The sequence below is a fragment of the Mobula birostris genome, chromosome 3 (genome assembly GCF_030028105.1).
Source record: "Mobula birostris isolate sMobBir1 chromosome 3, sMobBir1.hap1, whole genome shotgun sequence".
NCBI lineage: Eukaryota > Metazoa > Chordata > Chondrichthyes > Myliobatiformes > Myliobatidae > Mobula > Mobula birostris.
Genome location: NC_092372.1, coordinates 219,420,274 through 219,441,872, shown reverse-complemented (window position 1 = coordinate 219,441,872; position 21,599 = coordinate 219,420,274). Strand labels below are relative to the sequence as shown.

General features: G+C 43.0%; 1 protein-coding gene across 1 annotated transcript; it reads left to right on the top strand.

Annotated features, from left to right (window-relative positions):
• The first annotated feature begins 2,218 nt into the window (after positions 1 to 2,218).
• On the top strand, positions 2,219 to 19,827 carry LOC140195574 (atypical chemokine receptor 2-like). Its single transcript, XM_072254152.1, has 2 exons — positions 2,219 to 2,270; positions 16,610 to 19,827. Exon 2 carries the CDS (start codon positions 16,639 to 16,641, stop codon positions 17,743 to 17,745), a length of 1,107 nt encoding a protein of 368 aa, XP_072110253.1. The 5' UTR covers positions 2,219 to 2,270; positions 16,610 to 16,638; the 3' UTR covers positions 17,746 to 19,827.
• Positions 19,828 to 21,599: the final 1,772 nt, after the last annotated feature.

Genomic DNA, 21,599 nt, shown 5'->3' with positions numbered 1-21,599 from the left:
ACCAACATAGAAATGTAGAAACATAGAAAATAGGTGCAGGAGTAGGCCATTTGGCCCTTCGAGCCTGCACCGCCATTCAGTATGATCATGGCTGAACTCAGAATCCTGCACCAGCCTTCCCTCCATACCCACTGATCCCTTTAGCCACAAGGGCCATATCTAACTCCCTCTTAAGTATAGCCAATGAACTGGCCCCAACTGTTTCCTGTGGCAGAGAATTCCACAGATTCACCACTCTCTGTGTGAAGAAGTTTTTCCTAATCTTGGTCCTAAAAGGCTTCCCCTTTATCTTCAAACTGTGACCCCTCGTTCTGGACTTCCCCAACATCGGGAACAATCTTCCTGCATCTAGCCTGTCCAATCCCTTTAGGATTTTATACGTTTCAGTCAGATCCCCCCTCAATCTTCTAAATTCCAATGAGTATAAGCCTAGTTCATCCAGTCTTTCATCATATGAAAGTCCTGCCATCCCAGGAATCAATCTGGTGAACCTTCTTTGTACTCCCTCTATGGCAAGGATGTCTTTCCTCAGATTAGGGGACCAAAACTGCACACAATACTCCAGGTGTGGTCTCACCAAGGCCTTGTACAACTGCAGTAGTAACGCCCTGCTCCTGTACTCGAATCCTCTCGCTATAAATGCCAGCATACCATTCGCCTTTTTCACCGCCTGCTGTACCTGCATGCCCACTTTCAATGACTGGTGTATAATGACACCCAGGTCTCATTGCACCTCCCCTTTTCCTAATCGGCCACCATTCAGATAATAATCTGTTTTCCTATTTTTGCCACCAAAGTGGATAACTTCACATTTATCCACATTAAATTGCAGCTGCCATGAATTTGCCCACTCACCTAACCTATCCAAGTCACCCTGCATCCTCTTAGCATCCTCCTCACAGCTAACACTGCCGCCCAGCTTTGTGTCATCCGCAAACTTGGAGATGCTGCATTTAATTCCCTCATCCAAGTCATTAATATATATTGTAAACAACTGGGGTCCCAGCACTGAGCCTTGCGGTACCCCACTAGTCACTGCCTGCCATTCTGAAAAGGTCCCGTTTATTCCCACTCTTTGCTTCCTGTCTGCCAACCAATTCTCTATCCACATCAATACCTTACCCCCAATACCATGTGCTTTAAGTTTGCACACTAATCTCCTGTGTGGGACCTTGTCAAAAGCCTTTTGAAAATCCAAATATACCACATCCACTGGTTCTCCCCTATCCGCTCTACTAGTTACATCCTCAAAAAATTCTTTGAGATTCGTCAGACATGATTTTCCTTTCACAAATCCATGCTGACTTTGTCCGATGATTTCACCGCTTTCCAAATGTGCTGTTATCACATCTTTGATAACTGACTCCAGCAGTCTCCCCACCACCGATGTTAGGCTAAACGGTCTATAACTCCCTGGTTTCTCTCTCCCTCCTTTTTTAAAAAGTGGGGTTACATTAGCCACCCTCCAATCCTCAGGAACTAGTCCAGAATCTAAAGAGTTTTGAAAAATTATCCCTAATGCATCCACTATTTCTTGGGCTACTTCCTTAAGCACTCTGGGATGCAGACCATCTGGCCCTGGGGACTTATCTGCCTTTAATCCCTTCAATTTACCTAACACCACTTCCCTACTAACATGTATTTCGCTCAGTTCCTCCATCTCACTGGACCCTCTGTCCCCTACTATTTCCAGAAGATTATTTATGTCCTCCTTAGTGAAGACAGAACCAAAGTAATTACTCAATTGGTCTGCCACGTCCTTGCTCCCCATAATCAATTCACCTGTTTCTGTCTGTAGGGGACCTACATTTGTCTTAACCAATCTTTCTCTTTTCACATATCCATAAAAGCTTTTACAGTCAGTTTTTATGTTCCTTGCCAGTTTTCTCTCATAATCTTTTTTCCCCTTCCTAATTAAGCCCTTTGTCCTCCTCTGCTGAACTCTGAATTTCTCCCAGTCCTCAGGTGAGCCACTTTTTCTGGCTAATTTGTATGCTTCTTCTTTGGAATTGATACTATCCCTAATTTCTCTTGTCAGCCACGGGTGCACTACCTTCCTTGATTTATTCTTTTGCCAAACTGGGATGAACTATTGTTGTAGTTCACCCTGCAGAACAGCACTAGTCACTGGCTTAGAAACTTATTACAGGAAGCAACCCTGTTGCTAAGGCCAGATGCTGAGTAAAGGAAATACATTCAGAATATAAATAGCGCAAACTGCTGGTAGGCACAGAAGGCAACATAGCAACGAACAAGGCTGCACTTAGAAGGTAAAGTAAGAGAGGTGAAATGTTGTTAAACTGAGTTACATTAATAATCTAATAATTGCACAGCTTTTTGGTAATTTGTGAGATCAGGGTTTGTGCTGAATGACACAGCTCAGAGCCTGAATTTCAGCTATCACTAAGTGTGACAGTTGGAAACAGCGTGGCCCTTAGTTCTGAGATCGGATTTTATAGATTGATTGCTGTTGATTGTGGTTTGTACAAGTACATGCTCAGTATGGCAAGTTAACTCTCTGAGGCTCCAGAGTCTTTCTAACAGGTTTTAAGCTTTGAATGATCTCCAGTCCAGTTTCCAAGTTCATTTGTCTCTGTAATTATTGTAAGGCTTGGTAGGGCAGGTACTGCAATGCCATAAAAAGTGGGTGTGGGCTGAAGATGATGGGCGGTGACTGCAGGAGTTGTAACCCACAACAAGTGGCAGTTGGGGCTGTGTGTGATGGGGTAAGGGATGCGGTCTAACTCTACTGTTAGTTATGTATTGGTATTGGAATTGGTTTATTATTGTCACATGTACCAAGATGCAATGAAAAGCTTGTCTTGCATACTGTCTATACAGATCAAATCATTACATAGTGCATTGAGCTAGAATAAAATAAAACAATAACAATTCAGAATAAAGTATAAAAGCTAACAAAAGGGGCAATGCAGATAAATGATAAAGTGCAAGAACATAATGAGGTAAGCAATTTCATGCAGAAGGAAGGGGGAGACCGGGTGGGTGGTTGTAGAGAATAAGCTACAATCTTGTTTGATGCTGGAGGGGGAGGGCAGAAGGGTGAGGGAAGGAATGGGAGCAGGAAGGCTTGTGAATTGCAGAGGTTGTGGGGTATAGTGGAAGTGCTAAATATGCTCTTCACAGCAGAGTAGCATTTTGCTTACAGTCATCCTGCTAGGGCAAGTTCCCATACCAACTTCCACAACTCTACATGAGGCAGTGATGTGCCAGACATCCAGAGATTTGACACTGTTTCTACACTTGCCGTATGCCATCTGTGATCTATACAGTCAAGCCAGAATATGACAGTGTGGGCTCTTCTCTTGATTACCACACCAAACGTTTCGGCATTTCTCCTGCATTGAACTTGCACTGAGTCCTGACGAAAGGTCTCAGCCCAAAACGTCGACTGTGCTTCTTCCTATAGATGCTGCCTGGCCTGCTGCGTTCCACCAGCATTTTTTGTGTGTTGCTTAAATTTCCAGCATCTGCAGCTTTCCTCGTGTTTGCGTTTTTAAAGATGTAAGCTCGTTGCCCGCAACTCTCAGAAGCTTTTTATTGTATTTCCAGTTGATGTAACCATTATCTGCTCATTTGGATACATTTATATTCTGGTTTGTTGTAGCCCATCAACAACTAGATCACAAATTGAGTACCAAGCTCAATTATTATGTCAGCTCTTATGAGATGTGGAGCAACACACAAAAATCTGGAGGAACTCAGCAGGTCAGGTAACGTCCATGAAATGGACGGTCAACATTTCAAGTTGGTTGAAGTCGCTGAGTTTTTCCAGTGTTTTGTGTCTTGCTCTAGGTTCCAGTATTTGTGGTCTGTTGAGTCTCCTGTAAATTGTAGTCACTGAAAAACTTAATTTCTCGCTTCAGCAGTCTGAAGTACCCACCTGCTTCGAGCAGGATTCAATCATACCAGTGCCTAAGAAGAATGTGGTAACCTGCTTCAATCACTATCATCCAGTTTCACTTGCATCCACTATGATGAATTTCTTTGCAAGGTTGGTGTGGAAAACATACAAGTGAATTAGATCCATTCTATTTGCCTACTGGCATAACAGGTCCACAGCAGATGCCATTTCATTGCCTCTTCACTCTTCTCTGGATCATCTTGACAGCAAAGATACATACATCAGGACTATAGCTCAGCAGTTAATACTATAATTCCCTTACAACTAATCAATGCTTTAAGACCTCAGCCTCGACACCTCCTTGTGCAATTGGGTCCTCCATTTCTTCACCTGCAGACTCTAATCAGTTCGGATTGGCAACAACATCTCCTCCGCAATCTCCATTAACATAGCTGCACCATTAGTCTGTGTACTTAGCCTCCTGCCCTAACCTTTTTTACTTACTACTGTGAGGCTAAGCACAGCTCCAATACCATAACACCATTGTTGTTGGCCGAATTAAAGATGTTATCATTTCAGAGATCGGCATGTAAGTGCCTTTATGAAGAAAGCACAGCAGTGCCTGTACTTCCTTAGAAGTTTGCAAAGATTCGGCATGACATCTAAAACTTTGTCGCACTTCTATATAGGTGTGGTGGATGGTATATTGACTGGTTGCATCTTGGCCTGTTATAGCAACACCAATGCTGTTCAATGGAAAATCTTGTTGTGGATAAAGCCCAGTACATCATGGGTAAAGCCCTCCTCAACATTGAGCACATCCACATGAAATATTGTCACAGGAAATTCTCAGCATCATCATCAAGAACTTCCACCTTCCAGGCCAGGCTCTCTTCTCATTGCTGCTATCGGGAGAGAGGTACAGGATCCTCAGGACCCACACCACCAGGTTCAGCAACCGTTATCACCCTTCAACTATCAGGTTCTTCAACCAGAATGATAACTCTCCTCAACTTCTCTTGCCCTGTCACTGAACTGTTCCCACAACCTATGGACTCACTTTCAAGGACTCTTCATTTTAATGTTCTTGATCCTTCTTCCTCATTTATTTATTATTATTATTATTCTTTGTATTTGCATGGTTTGTTGTCATCTACACACTGGTTGTTTGCCCATCCTGTTGGGTGTGGTCTTTCATTGATTCTATTCTGTTTCCTGGATTTCTTGGGTATGCCCAAAAGAAAATGAATCTCAGGCTTGTATTTGGTGACATATACAGTATGTACTTTGATAATAAATTTATTTTGAACTTTGAGAGTTCAACTCAAAGATTTAGCAGTGAACAGCCAAGTCATAAAGAGTTATTCTGGTGTCAGGATGGCTTTAGGAGAAGTTGTGAACCACTCCAGCCCTTTATATGGGTATCACTGTGAAGGAACATAATTGGAAAAGTAGCATGATGACCATAGACCACAAGACCAAAATAAAGAGGCACTTCATTATGTGGGCAGGTAGGACTAGTTTGCTGGACAAAGTTGTTGGCATAGACACGCTGAGTGGAAGGGCTGTTTCCATGAAGTAAGCCTATATAACTCTATGAAAATTGACTTTAATTCTGGCAACACACATCAAAGTTGCTGGTGAACGCAGCAGGCCAGGCAGCATCTCTAGGAAGAGGTACATTCGACATTTCAGGCCGAGACCCTTCGTCAGGACTAACTGAAGGGGCAGCTAGTAAGAGATTTGAAAGTGGAAGGAGGAGGGGGAAATCCAAAATGATAGGAGAAGACAGGACGGGGAGGGATGGAGCCAAGAGCTGGACAGGTGATTGGCAAAAGGGATATGAGAGGATCATGGGACAGGAGGCCCAGGGAGAAGGAAAAGGGGGGAGGGGGGAACCCAGAGGATGGGAAAGGGGTATAGTCAGAGGGACAGAGGGAGAAAAAGGAGAGAGAGAGAGAGAAAGAATGTGTGTATATAAATAAATAACAGATGGGGTACGAGGGGGAGGTTGGGCATTAGCGGAAGTTTGAGAAGTCAATGTTCATGCCACTTGTGTTTTGGTTCTTGATTGTGGAGGTTGTTGGGTGGTGACAGTCAGATCATATGCCTGTTCTTGAAAATTTATTGAAAGTAGAGTCAGCTTCCTGGAAACTCAAAACCAAAGGGAAGACACATACAGAGCTTGCAGTTTTGGAGGAACAAAATTTCACTTCAGCTGTATCCTGGTGTCAAGTAGTTTACGTAGTTCGATCAGCTGCACACACTGCTTCAGCTGCACATAGCACTTATTTATACTCATTCACAGCAGTATATTTATTGACCATAATTGTCTTTGAACTTAAGAGGTAGTTAACAGTCAACTGGAGTCACATATAGACCATAGTGGGTAAGGACAGCAGATTTCCCTCTCTGAAGGACATTAGTGAACTAGATGCTTCCTTTGGAATTCCAAGTATCTCACGTTTACTGTAACAAGATTTATAAGGGTTTCTTATTTATCTACTCACCTGGATTTAAATTCCCCAGCTTTCAGGGTGATATTCTTCAGATACATAAAGTATAAAAAGAGGCAAGAGTAGATATCAGACCACTGGAAAACAATGCTGGAGAGGTAGTAATGGGGGGACAAGGAAATAGCAGATGAACTGAATAAGCATTTTGCATTAGTCTTCACTGTGGAAGGCACTAGCAGTATGCTGGAAGTCCAAGAGTGTCAGGGGTCAGAAGTGAGTGAAGTTGCCATTAGCAGGGAGAAGGTTCTTGGGAAACTGAAAAGTCTGAAGGTGGACAAGTCTCTTGGACCAGATGGACTACATCCCAGGGTTCCAAAAGAGGTGGCTGAAGAGATTGTGGAGCCATTAGTAATGATCTTTCAAGAATCATTAGGTTCTGGATTAGCTCCAGGAGACGGGCAAATTGCAAATGTCACTCCAATCTTCAAGAAGGGAGAGAGGCTGAAGAAAGGAAATTATAGGCCAGTTAGCCTGACCTCAGTGGTTGGGAAGATATTGGAGTTGATTATTAAGGATGAGGTCTCAGGGTACTTGGAGGCACATGATAAAATAGGCTGCAGTCAGCATGGTTTCCTCAAGGGAAAACCTTGCCTGACAGAGCTGTTGGAATTCTTTGAAGAAATAACAAGCAGTATAGACAAAGGAGAAATAGTTGATGTTATGTACTTGGATTTTCATTAGACCTTTGACAAGGTGCCACAAAAGAGGCTGCTTAACAAGTTAAGAGCCCATGGTATTATAGAAAAAGATACCAGCGTGGATAGAGCAGTAGCAGATCGGCAGGAGGCAGAGAGTGGGAATAAAGGGAGCTATTTCTGGTAGGCTGCCAGTAACTAGTGGTATTCCACAGGGATGTTAGGATTGCTTCTTTTTACATTATACAGTATGTCAACGACTTGGATGACGGAATTAATAGCCTTGTTGCAAAGATTATGGAAAATCTGAAGACAGGGGGAGATGCAGGTAGTTTGAGGAAGTAGAGAGGCCACAGAAGGACTTAGACAGATTAGGAGAATGGGCAAAGAAGTGGCAGATGGAATACAGTGTCAGGAAGTGTATGATCATGCACTTTGGTAGAAGAAATAAAAGTGTAGACAATTTTCTAAGTGGAGAGGAAATTCAAAAAACCTGAGGTGCAAAGGGACTTGGGAGTCCTTGTGCAGGATTCCCTAAAGGTTACTTTGCATGTTGAGTCAGTGGTGAGGAAGGCAAATGTGATGTTGGCATTCATTTCGAGAGGACTCGAATATAAAAGCAATTATGTAATGTTCAATATCTGGGCCTCAAAACCTCCTTGTGCAACTGGATCCTCGATTTCCTCACTTGTAGACTCCCAGTCAGTTTGGATCAGCAACGACATCTCCTCCACAATCACCATCAGCACAGGTGAACCACAAGACTGTGTGCTCAGTTCCCTACTCTACTCGTTTTATACTTATATAGCTCCAATACTGTATGTAAGTTTACTGACAGCGATCAAAGGTGGTGATGAATCAGTATAGGAGGGAGCCTGAAAATCTGGCTGAGTGATGCCATGACAACAACCTCTCTCTCAATGTCAGCAAGTCCAAGGAACTAATTATTGACTTCAGGAGGAGAATCCGAAGGTCCACGAGCTGGTCCTCATTGGGAGGTGGGTGGTTAGAGGTGGAGAGGGCCAGCAACTTTAAATTCTTCAGTGTTAGCACTTCAGAGGTTCTGTCCTGGATCCAGCACGTAAGTTGTATTATGAAGAAAGCACAGTTACTTCCTTAGAGGCTAAAACTTTCACAAACATCTAATGATGTGCAGTGGACAGTATATTGACTAGATGCATCACAGCCTGGCATGAAAGCACCAATGGCTTTGAATGGAAAAGTTTACAAAAAGTAGTGGGACAGCCCAGTACATTGCAAGTAAAGCCCTCTCCACCATTGAGTACATCTACATGGAGCACTGTCAGATGAAAGCTGACAGTGAAATCATTAAGGATCCTTACCATTCAGGACATTCTTCTTTCTTGTTGCTGCCATTAGGAAGAAGATACAGGAGCCTCTGGACCCACACCACTAGGTTCAGGAACAATTATTACCCCTCAACCATCAGGTTCCTGAACCAGAGGGGATTACTTTCCTCAACTTCACTCACCTCATTACTGAACTGTTCCGACAACTTAAAAAATCACTTTCAAGGATTCTTCATCTCACGTTCTCGATAGTAATCATTTATTCATTCATCCATCCATCCATTTATTTATTTATTTGGTTCTTTTTGGTTTTATTTTGTGTTCTTGCTACTTCTAGGTAGGAAAATTGAGCCTGCAAATTCTTTGGATTGGTGATATTCAGTGGAATAAAGGAGCAAGACAGGTTCTCAAATCACTAACAGCAGCCATGTAGGATAATGAAGCCATAAGCATCACAATGCATTGGGGTTCTGAAGCAGAGCAGGGGAATTATTTCAAATGTTCTAACAAACAGTTATTCCACAGTCAGCATGATGTGCAGGAAACAGAACAATTTAGTTTGCTATGGCAATGTCACATAAACACCAGAGTCAATGACCACGTTATCTGTTCTAGTGAACTTGAATGAAGGACAAGTACTGGACTGGGCTCTTTTGCTCTTCGCTGTACTGGTATGATGTTGATTAAGCTTATCTAAACAAAGAGGACATTATCCCAACTGAAAGTACCTCTGATACTTTATACTTTAAACTTTATTGTCGCCAAACAATTGATACTAGAATGTACAATCATCACAGCGATATTTGATTCTGCACTTCCCGCTCCCTGGAGTACAAATATTAAATATTAAAAATAGTAACAATTAGTAAATATTAACATTTTAAGTGATAAATCATAAATAGAAAACAGAAAAATGGAAAGTAAGGTAGAGCAAAAACCCTGAGAGGCAGGTCCGGATACTTGGAGGGTACGGCCCAGATCCGGGTCAGGATCCGTTCAGCAGTCTTATCACAGTTGGAAAGAAGCTGTTCCCAAATCTGGCCGTACGAGTCTTCAAGCTCCTGAGCCTTCTCTCGGAGGGAAGAGGGACGAAAAGTGTGTTGGCTGGGTGGGTCGTGTCCTTGATTATCCTGGCAGCACTGCTCCGACAGCGTGCGGTGTAAAGTGAGTCCAAGGACGGAAGATTGGTTTGTGTGATGTGCTGCGCCGTGTTCACGATCTTCTGCAGCTTCTTCCAGTCTTGGACAGGACAACTTCCATACCAGGTTGTGATGCACCCTAGAAGAATGCTTTCTACGGTGCATCTATAAAAATTAGTGAGGGTTTTAGAGGACAGGCCAAGTTTCTTTAGCTTTCTCAGGAAGTAAAGGTGCTGGTGGGCCTTCTTGGCAGTGGACTCTGCTTGGTTGGACCAAGTCAGGTCATTTGTGATATTGACCCCGAGGAACTTAAAGCTTTTGACCTGTTCCACTTGTGCACCACTGATGTAAATTGGGTCGTGCAGTCCGCTACCCCTTCTGAAGTCAACAACCAATTGCTTCATCTTGCTGACGTTGAGGGATAGGTTATTGTCTTTGCACCATGCCACCAGGTTCTTAATTTCCTCTGTGTACTCAAACTCATCACTACCCGAGATACGGCCTACAATTGTTGTGTCATCAGCAAACTTATATATTGAGTTTGATGGAAACTTGGCTACACAATCATGGGCGTACAGTGAGTAGAGCAGGGGGCTGAGTACACAGCCTTGTGGGGCACCTGTGCTCAGAGTGATTGTAGAGGAGAGCTTGAGAACACTTCGTACTGCACAGTTTTGCTCTAGTCAATAATTGAAACTACCTGGAGGATCAAAACATGACTGCCTATTATGAAAGTCCTTGATACATTCAAAGACTCTTTATGAAAACAAGTGTGAATGCAAGTGGCACATCACTTAAACAAAATAAGTAACTTTTTGCAAATGGGAAATACGAGCACTGAAGTTGAATGCACTTTATCACAAAGACATTTCCTCACTGATGTTACACTAATTGCCTTTATACTTCTGGCAATTGAGTGCATTTTTTTCTCTTCCTTTACATATTTATTATAATACTGTAAGTCAAAACACATATACAATAAAAGAATCTTACCAGCCAGCTGTTCAGGGACCTTAAAATAGCAGGTGGATGTTATTTCCTGTGACATGGTTACAAATAAAAGCAATTGTGTGGCTCATGGGAAGGAAAGAAAGAAAACAATTGATAGAGAACAGAAGCATGAGAGAGAACACAACACCAAAGTGGCAATTGGGTTGACTGAGTTTAGGATATAGATATATGAACTCCAGTACTTCCAACTCATCACACATCCTGACTTCGAAATATATTGGCCATTCCTTCATTGTCACGGGCTTTGGAACCCGGATGTCCTTGTGGGAGTACCTTCACTATGCAGGCTACATTGGGGAAGGAGAACTAGGTCTTTTGGTGCCATTTCCCCGGTCGTTTGGAAGACCGAGACTCAGACCACAGAGAATCCTTTCACTGAAACCAGGAGGATCGTAAGAGCATTGGCATAGGAGCAAAGTAAGCCATTTGGCCCACTGAGTCTGCTCTGCCATTCCATCATGGCTGATTTATTAACACTCCCAATCTCATTCAGCTGCCTTCTTCCCATAACCTTTGACGCCTCACTAATCAACCTCTGCTTTAAATATACCCAGTGACTTGGCCTTCACAGCCATCCATGGCAATGACTACCACAGATTCCCTACCGTCTGGCTAAAGCCATTCCTCCTCGTCTCTGTTCTAAAGGGACATTTGTCTATCCTGAGGCTGTGCCTTCTGAGTGAAAGGGAGTGAAGTAGAACAGTCCCTTTTCCAAACAGGAGAAAGTGTCACCATTTTCTCTAATGCAAAGCTATGTCATCTGTGTATGCATCAAGAAATACAAGTTGAAAAGAAAAATAAACTTTGAGTTTATATACATTTTTCCACATACATTCTGTGAGAGTGGATTTTATTCTGTATCTCAAATTTTTGGATAGTGATTGATGTTAGGGTAGGTTATATTGCTCTGGGCACCGAGCCAATTTGGAGAGGTCAAGAATGGCTTCTTCAGGCCTGGAGCAATTTGCTGTGGCAGGACCCAGGTCCTACTGTGAGGTGCAATCTGCTGTTCAGACAATTGAAGTGCTGGCCCAAATCGACTGGGGTTCCTCTCTCTGTGACGCTAAGGCTGGGAGACTGCCCCCAGCTGCTGTGCTTCGTGTCTGCGAACTTTGCGGCGATTTGCTCCGCTAATACGATGAACTGAATACTGAGACTTTGGGTACTCTGAGCTGCTCCAGGGATTTGGATCTAAGGACTCAATTTGGTCAGAATGCTGTTGTTGTTACTCGCTCCTATTGTTTGCATAATTTGTGTTTTCTTTTTCGCTTTCTCTGTGCATATTGAGGATTGGTTTTTATTTTTTTAACATTGGGTTCTTTTGGGTTTCTTGCTTTGTGGCTGCCTGTAAGTAAACAAATCTCAAGGTTGTATAATTTATATATACTTTGATAATAACAAAATGTACTTTGAATAAGGTTGGCACAACATTATGGGCTGTAGGATCTCTATTGTGTTGTAATGTTTGTTGTTCTATGTTCTGTATAATTCACTAAATGCAAATTCCTGTGAATTCAATGGCCATTACATGGGGTCATCTGCATTTCTGACAGTTCTCCTCCTGTTCTGGATCTCTCTGTCTCCACCTCAGGCGACAAACCATCCTCTGACTTCCACTATAAATCCGCAGACCCCACGGTGGCCTATTTACATAAATCTCTTGCTTCTTTTTAAGCCACAGACACTAAACCTAATCTTTCCTGCCAGCTTTAATTCTGCGAAGAACCTTCTTGCTGAGTCAGAAGGTTGTAGTTTCAAAACCAATCCAGAAATTTAAACCAAATTCTAATTTAACCCTTCCATGAGGTAATGTGCTGTCCTGCTTGGAATTGATAATGGTTTATTACTGTCATGTCTACCGAGATACAGTACAGAGAAAAAAGTTTTTGGCGTGATATCCAGACATATCATTCCATCACATCAGAACATCAGGTCCACTACTGTGCAAAAGCCTTAGGCTCCCGAGCTATATACCTATATAGTATGTGCTGAAGAGTTTTGCACAGTACTGTAGTAGAAAAGGAAAAACAAGAACAAGATGCAGAATATAGTGTTATACTTGCCATTACAAAGGAAGTTCTTTGCTGGTAAACAAATAAGGTGCAAGGGTCACCATCAAGTGGATTGAGAAAACACAAGTTCACCTTTATCATACAAGAAGTCCTTTCATGAGTCTCACAACAGCAGGGTAGAAGCTGTCCATGAACCTGGAGGTGCATGCTTTCAAGTGTGGGTGGGGTAGAGGAAAGAATGAGCAGAGTGGGAGTGGTCTTCAATAATGTTAGTTGCTTTCCCAAGGCAAGCGTAGACAGTCAATAAAAGTGAAAAGTAAAACTAAGCCTCATTTATCCTCTCTGAAAAGAGGAAAGGAAGGGAATTATTCAGTCTTTGATCCATCACTCAACAACATTTTGCAGCTATGTAAAATTTGGTTCGGCTGTACCGAGTATAGTGTGTAATTCTGACTGCCTAATTACAGGAAAGACATTAAGGTTTTGGATAGGGTACAGAAGAGGTCTATCAGGTTTTTTGTATTAGAGGATATGAACTATAAGGAGAGGTTGGACAAAATTGGATTGTTTTCTTTGGAGCTTCAGAGACTGACAGGAAGCCTGATAGAAGCTTATAAAATTATGAGAGGCAGAATCTTTATCCCCAGGATAAAAAATGTTAAATGCTGGAGAACATGCATTCAAGGTGAGAGGGGGAAAGTTTAAAGGAGATGTGTGAGGACAGGTTTTTTACACAGAATTTTAGGTGCTAGGGATAATGGTGAAGCAGTTATGATTGCTGCGTTTAGGAGGCTTTTAGATAGACACATGAATATGAACGGAGGGATATGGATCATGTACAGACATTAGATATTTAGTTTAATTCACCATTAGTGTTCAGCACAGACATTGTTGACCAAAGTGTCTGTTCCTATTTTGTTTTTATCATTAAACACATTATATTGTGTTTATCACTTTGTTATTTGGCAGAGTGTGCTGTGTGTAAATTGACGTGGGCATACAATATGCTACTAAATTGAATATGTACATTCCTAAAGTACACCTTCACAGCGATTGCGCAACCACCAACGGCGATTCCAGCCTTGAAGTCCAGGCCGGGTCTTTATGTGCTGCTATTGTGACTCCCGTCTCCCTTTCCCCCACCACCACTCTGCAACCCCGTCTCCCTCAGATCCCACCGTCAGCTCCTGGGCCCTCAGAGGCTCCATCTTCCTCTCACCCCAACCGTCCCCTCTCCACTGACACCCCCAGCCTCCCCCCTCCCCCCTCTGATCCCAGCTCTCATCCGTGCCGGGTCTTTACCATCCCCTCCAACTTTCAACTGTCTGAGGCAGAACAGGAGGACAGACCTTTGTCCCCCTTCGCCCACACCTCAGCGAGTTCCATGTCCGCCATCTCCGTCTCCGAGCCTACTTCTTCCCACCCTCCACCAATGACCCCTTCTCCCGTCTTCAACCCTCCTCCTCTTCATGGACACCCCGCTCTGGTCTTCTGCCTGCTCTGGATTTCTTTATTGCTAACTGCCGATGGGACATCAACCGTCTCAACTTCACCGCACCTTGTTCCCATTCCAACTTTACTCCTTCCGAACGCTCTTCTCTCCAATCCCTCTGCACTAATCCTAACCTTACTATTAAACCCGCCGATAAGGGGGGGTGCTGTTGTAGTCTGGCGTACTGACCTCTACCTTGCCGAGGCACAGCAACAACTCGCGGATACCTCCTCTTATTTACCCCTCGATCGTGACCCCACTAAGGAGCACCAGGCCATTGTCTCCTACACCATCACCGACTTCATCCACTCAGGGGATCTCCCATCCACTGTTACCAACCTTATAGTTCCCACACCCCGCACTTCCCGTTTCTACCTCCTACCCAAGATCCACAAACCTGCCTGTCCTGACAGACCTATTGTCTCATCTTGCTCCTGCCCCACCAGACTCATTTCTGCATACCTCAACACGGTTTTATTCCCCTTTGTTCAATCCCTTCCTACCTATGTTCGTGACACTTCTCACGCTCTTAAACTTTTAAATGATTTTAAGTTCCCTGGCCCCCACCGCTTTATTTTCACTATGGATGTCCAGTCCCTGTATACTTCCATCCCCCATCAGGAAGGTCTCAAAGCTCTCCGCTTCTTTTTGGATTCCAGACCTAATCAGTTCCCCTCTATCACCACTCTGCTCCGTCTAGCGGAATTAGTCCTTACTCTTAATAATTTCTCCTTTGGCTCCTCCCACTTCCTCCAAACTAAAGGTGTAGCTATGGGCACCCATATGGGTCCTAGCTATGCCTGCCTTTTTGTTGGCTTTGTGGAACAATCTATGCTCCAAACCTATTCTGGTATCTGTCCCCCACTTTTCCTTCGCTACATCGACAACTGCATTGGCGCTGCTTCCTGCACGCATGCTGAGCTCGTTGACTTCATTAACTTTGCCTCCAACTTTCACCCTGCCCTCAAGTTTACCTGATCCATTTCTGACACCTCCCTCCCCTGTCTAGATCTTTCTGTCTCTATTTCAGGAGACAGCTTATCTACTGATGTCTACTATAAGCCTTCTGACTCTCACAGTTATCTGGACTATTCTTCTTCTCACCCTGTCTCTTGCAAAAACGCCATCCCCTTCTCGCAATTCCTCCGTCTCCACCACATCTGCTCTCAGGGTGAGGCTTTTCAATCCAGGACGAGGGAGATGTCCTCCTTTTTTAAAGAAAGGGGCTTCCCTTCCTCCACCATCAACTCTGCTCTCAAACGCATCTCCCCCATTTCACGCACATCTGCTGTCACTCCATCCTCCCGCCACCCCACTAGAAATAGGGTTCCCCTGGCCCTCACTTACCACCCGACCAGCCTCCGGGTCCAACATATTATTCTCTGTAACTTCCGCCACCTCCAACGGGATCCCACCACTAAGCACATCTTTCCCTCCCCCCCCCCCGCTTTCCACAGGGATCACTCCCTATGCGACTCCCTTGTCCATTTTTCCCCCCTAAATCCCTCCCCACTGATCTCCGTCCTGGCACTTATCCTTGTAAGCAGAACAAGTGCTACACATGCCCTTACACTTCCTCCCTTACCACCATTCAGGGCCCCAAACAGTCCTTCCAGGTGAGGCGACACTTCACCTGTGAGTCGGCTGGGGTGATATACTGCGTCTGGTGCTCCCGATGTGGCCTTCTATATATTGGTGAGACCTGATGCAGACTGGGAGGTCGTTTTGCTGAACACCTACACTCTGTCTGCCAGAGAAAGCAGGATCTCCCAGTGGCCACACATTTTAATCTCACATCCCATTCCCATTCTGATATGTCTATCCATGGCCTCCTCTACAGTAAAGATGAAGCCACACTGAGGTTGGAGGAACAACACCTCATATTCTGTCTGGGTAGCCTCCAACCTGATGGCATGAACGTTGACTTCTCTAACATCCGCTAATGTCCCACCTCCCCCTCGTACCCCATCTGTTATTTATTTATATACACACATTCTTTCTCTCTCTCTCCTTTTTCTCCCTCTGTCCCTCTCACTATATCCCTTGCCCATCCTCTGGGTTTCCCCCCCTCCCCGTTTTCCTTCTCCCTGGGCCTCCTGTCCCATGATCCTCTCATATCCTTTTTGCCAATCAACTGTCCAGCTCTTGGCTCCATCCCTCCCCCTCCTGTCTTCTCCTATCATTTTGGATCTCCTCCTCCCCCTCCTACTTTCAAATCTCTTACTAGCTCTTCTTTCAGTTGGTCCTGATGAAGGGTCTCGGCCCGAAACGTCGACTGTACCTCTTCCTAGAGATGCTGCCTGGCCTGCTGCGTTCACCAGCAACTTTGATGTGTGTTCATTGGTTTCAATATGTTTTGAATCCTGAGGTCAAGAATAGTGTTACTGTATATAAATACAATATGGTTCTTTCCAGCTATATTTAATTCAGCGCAGACTTGAGTGAAAACCTTTGTCTTTTGTATCTCATCATTGAGGGTTCATTGCATATGACAAAACTAAAGCATTATTGTGTTTCCTTCTGAGTCTAAGAAGAAAATAATTCTTTTTTACTCATATGTGTTTGCTCAAGAGCAAATCATTGAATTTTCTGTTGAAATATTCCTAACAATTTTGTTATGTTCTTCTTTCAGCGAGGAACCAAGTTTCTTCTGTTACTTTCATGAAGATGAGTTCGATTAGTTTGGTGGACCCTCCCCCCAATACAACCTACTACAATGAGGATTATAACTACAGTGATATTGACCTCATTCCCTACCTTTTCTGTGGAAAGGAGGAAGTGAAAGCCTTTGGGAAGATCTTCCTCCCTGTGCTATATATTACAGTGTTTGTTTTTGGAATGATAGGCAATAGCTTCCTTGTCCTCATGATCGTTAAGTATCTGAAATTGAAAACGATGACTGACATCTACCTACTGAATTTGGCCATTTCTGACTTTTTATTTGCTGTATCCCTTCCCTTTTGGGCCACTTATGTGACCTCAGAGTGGATCTTTGGAAATGCCATGTGTAAAATAATAAGTGCAGTCTACACCATGAATTTCTACAGTGGTATCTTCTTCATTGCTTGCATGAGTATGGACATGTATCTGCAAATTGTTCACACAGTCTCTATGAAGAACTACAGGACAATCTTCAAAAGCATCATCATCAGTGCCGCTGTCTGGACCCTAGCAATGTTGGTTACAATCCCTGAATTCATCTTCAGCCAGTCCAGGAAAGTCGGTGATAGGTACACCTGCCTCAGTAACTATGGTAGTGATCAACTAGTGCTCTGGAAGACTACAATCCAACTCCAGATCAACATCATTGCATTTATCATTCCATTTTTTGCCATGATTTTCTTTTATACACGGATTGCATCTGTCCTCCTCAAGTCCAGATCCTTTGGCAAGGACAAAGCCTTAAAACTGGTCATCATGTTAGTCGCTGTTTTCTTTGTTTTGTGGTTCCCTTACAACATTGTCCTTTTCTTGCATTCCCTGGAGGATCTGGGTGTGATTGGCGGCTGTGAGATGAGCAAAAGGCTGGATTATGCATTGCAAGTGACGGAGTCCATTGCTTTCACCCACTGCTGCTTCAACCCACTCCTCTATGCTTTTGTGAATGAAAGATTTAGAAGACACCTGAAGAATATTCTAATGAAGATAGTCAAGAAGACTGGCTGTTATAAGGATCTGGGGATCATCGTTGCTACTGCACCAGAGCAAAGTGAACTCAGCAAGCAGCAAAACTGTGCGTGTTCTGATGTGGAAATGACTATGGTGTAGGAAGGATGTGGAGACACAATGCTGAGAAGTCAATCTTCCTATTCTACAAATATTGTTGAATTGAATCTTCACCATCCAAAAATACTTTAACATGCCATTGTGTACAGGGCGCTTGTGAACTAATCAAACCAAACACCTTCTGAAGCATAATATCTTGCAGCAAATCAAAGGACATCTTCTAGAGGTTTTGCCAAACATCCATCTCTGAAGCAACAACATCATTCAGGATGATGTTGCACGCATATTTGATATGTGTCCTCTACTCTCATCACTTTATTCTTTCCCACTCAGGTTTTCCTCACATGACCCCTATTGAACCATTCGAGAAGGTTACTGGAGAAAGCAGGAGAATGGGGATAAAAGGGATAATAAGTAAGCGTGATGAAATGGCGACGCAGACTCAATTGGCTGAATGGCCTAATTCTGCTCCTATAACTTAAAGTCTTATGAGCCATTGAATCATTAAATTCTTATGGCACAGAAGGAGATCAATTAGCCCACTGGGTCTACATTGACACCAAGTAGATTGATCCCAGCATTTTATTCATGCCCACTTTCCCCACAGTCCAGCAAACTGTTCTTCCTCACATGCCTATCTGATTTTCCTTTGATTGTTCGGATTGACTGTTTACACCACTCTTGGGGCAGAGAGTTCCAGATCGTAACTACTTGCATACTGAGGAAGCCTTGTCTCCTGATCCTGAGTTAACTTTTGTTTCATCCTATCTTCCCTCTTTCAATTGGATTTGATGGACAGGCTGCAAGAATAGGGAAGAGGATCATAGAAAAAATAACAAGAGGACTGCTCAGATATAATGCAGGTTTATAAAAGGAAAATCATGTTTGATAAATCTGTGGGGAGTTTTGAGTGGTAATTAGTAGAATAGATAAAGGGGACCAATGTATGTGGTGTATTATGACTTTACAGAAGAGCTTCAATAAGTCACATCATATTATAAAACAAATTTAGAGCACATGGCATTGGCAGTAATATACTCATGTGGACTGAGGATTAAATTACAAAAAGAAAACACAGAGTTGAAACAAGTAAGTCATTTTCAACTCAAGATGATATAATCAATAGGGTGCTACAAGGATCAGAGCAGAGATTGATTTATATCAATGATTTGGAAAGAGAGGACCAAGTCCTGACGAAGGGTCTCGGCCTGAAACGTCGACTGCACCTCTTCCTAGAGATGCTGCCTGGCCTGCTGCATTCACCAGCAACTTTTATGTGTGTTGCTTGAATTTCCAGCATCTGCAGAATTCCTGTTGTTTGCGTAGAAAAAGATATGAGCCTATCCACTTTGAAAGAGAAAAAAATCAAAGGTGGAGTATTTGGAGGGCTATCGAGTGTTGAGGAAGCAGGGAGTTTGCAGGAACTCTTGTCCAGATTGGAAGAATGGCAAAGTGGCAGATAGAATATCATGTAGAGAAGTGGATGGTCATGCACTTTGGTATAAAGGCATAAATTGTTTTCTAAACAGGGAGAAAATTCAAAAATCAGAGGTGCAAAGGGACTTGGGAGTCCTTGTGCAAGATTCCCTAGAGGTAACTTACAGGTTGACTTGGTCGTAGGGATGACAAATATAATGTTAGCGTTCATTTTGAGAGGACTAGAATATTAGAGCAAGAACATCTGAGCTGAGGCTTTATAAGACATTGGAGTACTGTTAGCAGTTTTGGGCCCCTTATCTAAGAAAAGATGTTGGAGAGGGTCAAGAGGAGGTTCACAAGAATGATTCAGTGAATGAAAGGGTTAACATGTGAAGTGTATTTGGTGGTTCTGGGACTGTACTCACTGGAGTTTAGAAGAATGGCGGGGGGTGGGGGGATCTCATTGGAATCTATCGAATATTGAAAGGCCTAGACAGAGTGGATGTAGCAAGTATGTTTCCTACAGTGGGTGAGTCTAGGATCAGAGGCTACAGCCTCAGAATAGAGGGGCACCCTTTTAAAATAGAGATGAGGAGGAATTTCTTTAGCCAGAAGGTGGGGAATCTGTGGAATTCATTGCCACAAACGGCTGTCAGGCCAAGTCATTGGCTATATTTAAACCAGAGTTTGATAGGTTCTTGGTTAGTGGGGGGGGGGTCAAAGGTTGTGGGGAGAAGGCAGGAGAATGGGGTTGAGAGGGATGGAATGGAGGAGAAAACTCAACGGGCTGAATAGCCTGAATCTGTTCCTATGTCCTTATTGTCTAAAAGTTTCTGGGGACAGAAATCCTGGATACTCAAATTTAATGCTGTGAGTGCTGACTCTTGAATATACAAACATCCCAACTATTGATTGATCAACTGTGACCATGTCTGATATGCTAAGTGACAACATCACTTTAGTTTGCAAGCTTTCTTGAACTCAGTCACAACAGTGCAAAAAGCTTAGTAACCTCAGGAAAATCAGATTACAGACACAGAAAATGAAATAATTTTGTACCTTTCAGTCAGAATCCTTCTTCGATGCCTTATGGTTTATTCATTTTATTGATGAGGAATTGAATGATATCAGCTTGCAAAGGAATTTGGTTGTCCTAATTAGTGAACCAGCAATTCATAAAGCAAATGACATGCTAGTCTTTATATAAGAGGAACTGAATACAAAGTAGCGATAACCTGGTCAAATTATATAGGGTCCACAAGAGACAACATCTGGAATATCATTTGTAAATCTGGCCCCTTTCCCATGAAAGAATACACTTGCAATAGTGAAAGTACAGTAAAGATTTATCAGACTGATTCCTGGAAAGCCAAGTTTGTTGTGAAGGGATACTAAGCACGCAAAGCCTGGAAGAATAAGCACAAGGGATTCTGCAGATGCTGGAAATCTTGAGCTGCACACACAAAATGGTGGAGGATCCTAGCAGTCCAGGCAGTATCTATGAAAGGGAAGGAACAGTCAATATTTTGGACCAAGATCCTTGATCAAAACTGAAAAGGAAAGTGGGAAGAAGGAGGTGGGGAGAGAGAAAGGAGTACTTCGTTTCGGGCTAAGATCCTTCAACCTGATGAAGGGTCTCAGCCCAAAATGTCAACTGTTTATTCCCCTCCAGATGCTGCTTGACTTGCTGAGTTTCTCCAGCATTTTGTGAATCTAAAAGAACCCTACAGCATTGAAAAAGGATTCTCACTGAAAGGTACAAAATTATTTCCTTATCCGTGTGTGATCTGATTTCCCTGAGGTTGCATCAGTTACATCCAACTATGAGTCAAGAGACTGACCTCTAGTGCTTGTGGTCAAGCTTCCTGTAACTTCATTGACTGTGGTCCCTGTTTTTGTCCTTCCTAGACTGTTCAGTCAATATCATTAGTTTTAATTCTCATTTTCTATAGCTGCAGAAATGCAGTGAACAATTATTAGCAAGAAGAAAATATCCAAAAGCTGATAAATGTTTTTTTTAGAATGGGCAGCATCTGTTGTCCACTCCTAATTTCTCTTAATGTTTTGGTGAGCCTCCTTTACCATCTACTGCTTTCCTTGCCTGTCATTACTGTGCAGCTTTATCAGAAGTTAATTAAGAGTCAACCAAACACCATGCAGACTTCTTTCCCTAGAGGAAAGTAGTTGTATTTTCTTTTGCAGCAATCCACTAGCTTCATTGTCACCATGGCTGATACCAGTTCTCTAAAAAATTCGATTTTTATTAGCCTTGAATTTAAATTACATCAAAATGGGTCTGGAACTTGACCCTTCAGGGCAATAGTTCAGACCTTCAGTTTAACAGCTGTACATCATAAGTACTACGCTACACACAGCACCAACATTTTCAAGAACTTTGTGTGTCAAGTGCATTTTAAATATATAGCAGAAATATCTATGTATGCATGGGTGTATATGCTTTTATATAGTCTATAAGT

Bases quoted from the DNA above. Each gene is read 5' to 3' on its own strand.
- LOC140195574 (XM_072254152.1), top strand. From the start codon at position 16,639: ATGAAGATGAGTTCGATTAGTTTGGTGGACCCTCCCCCCAATACAACC.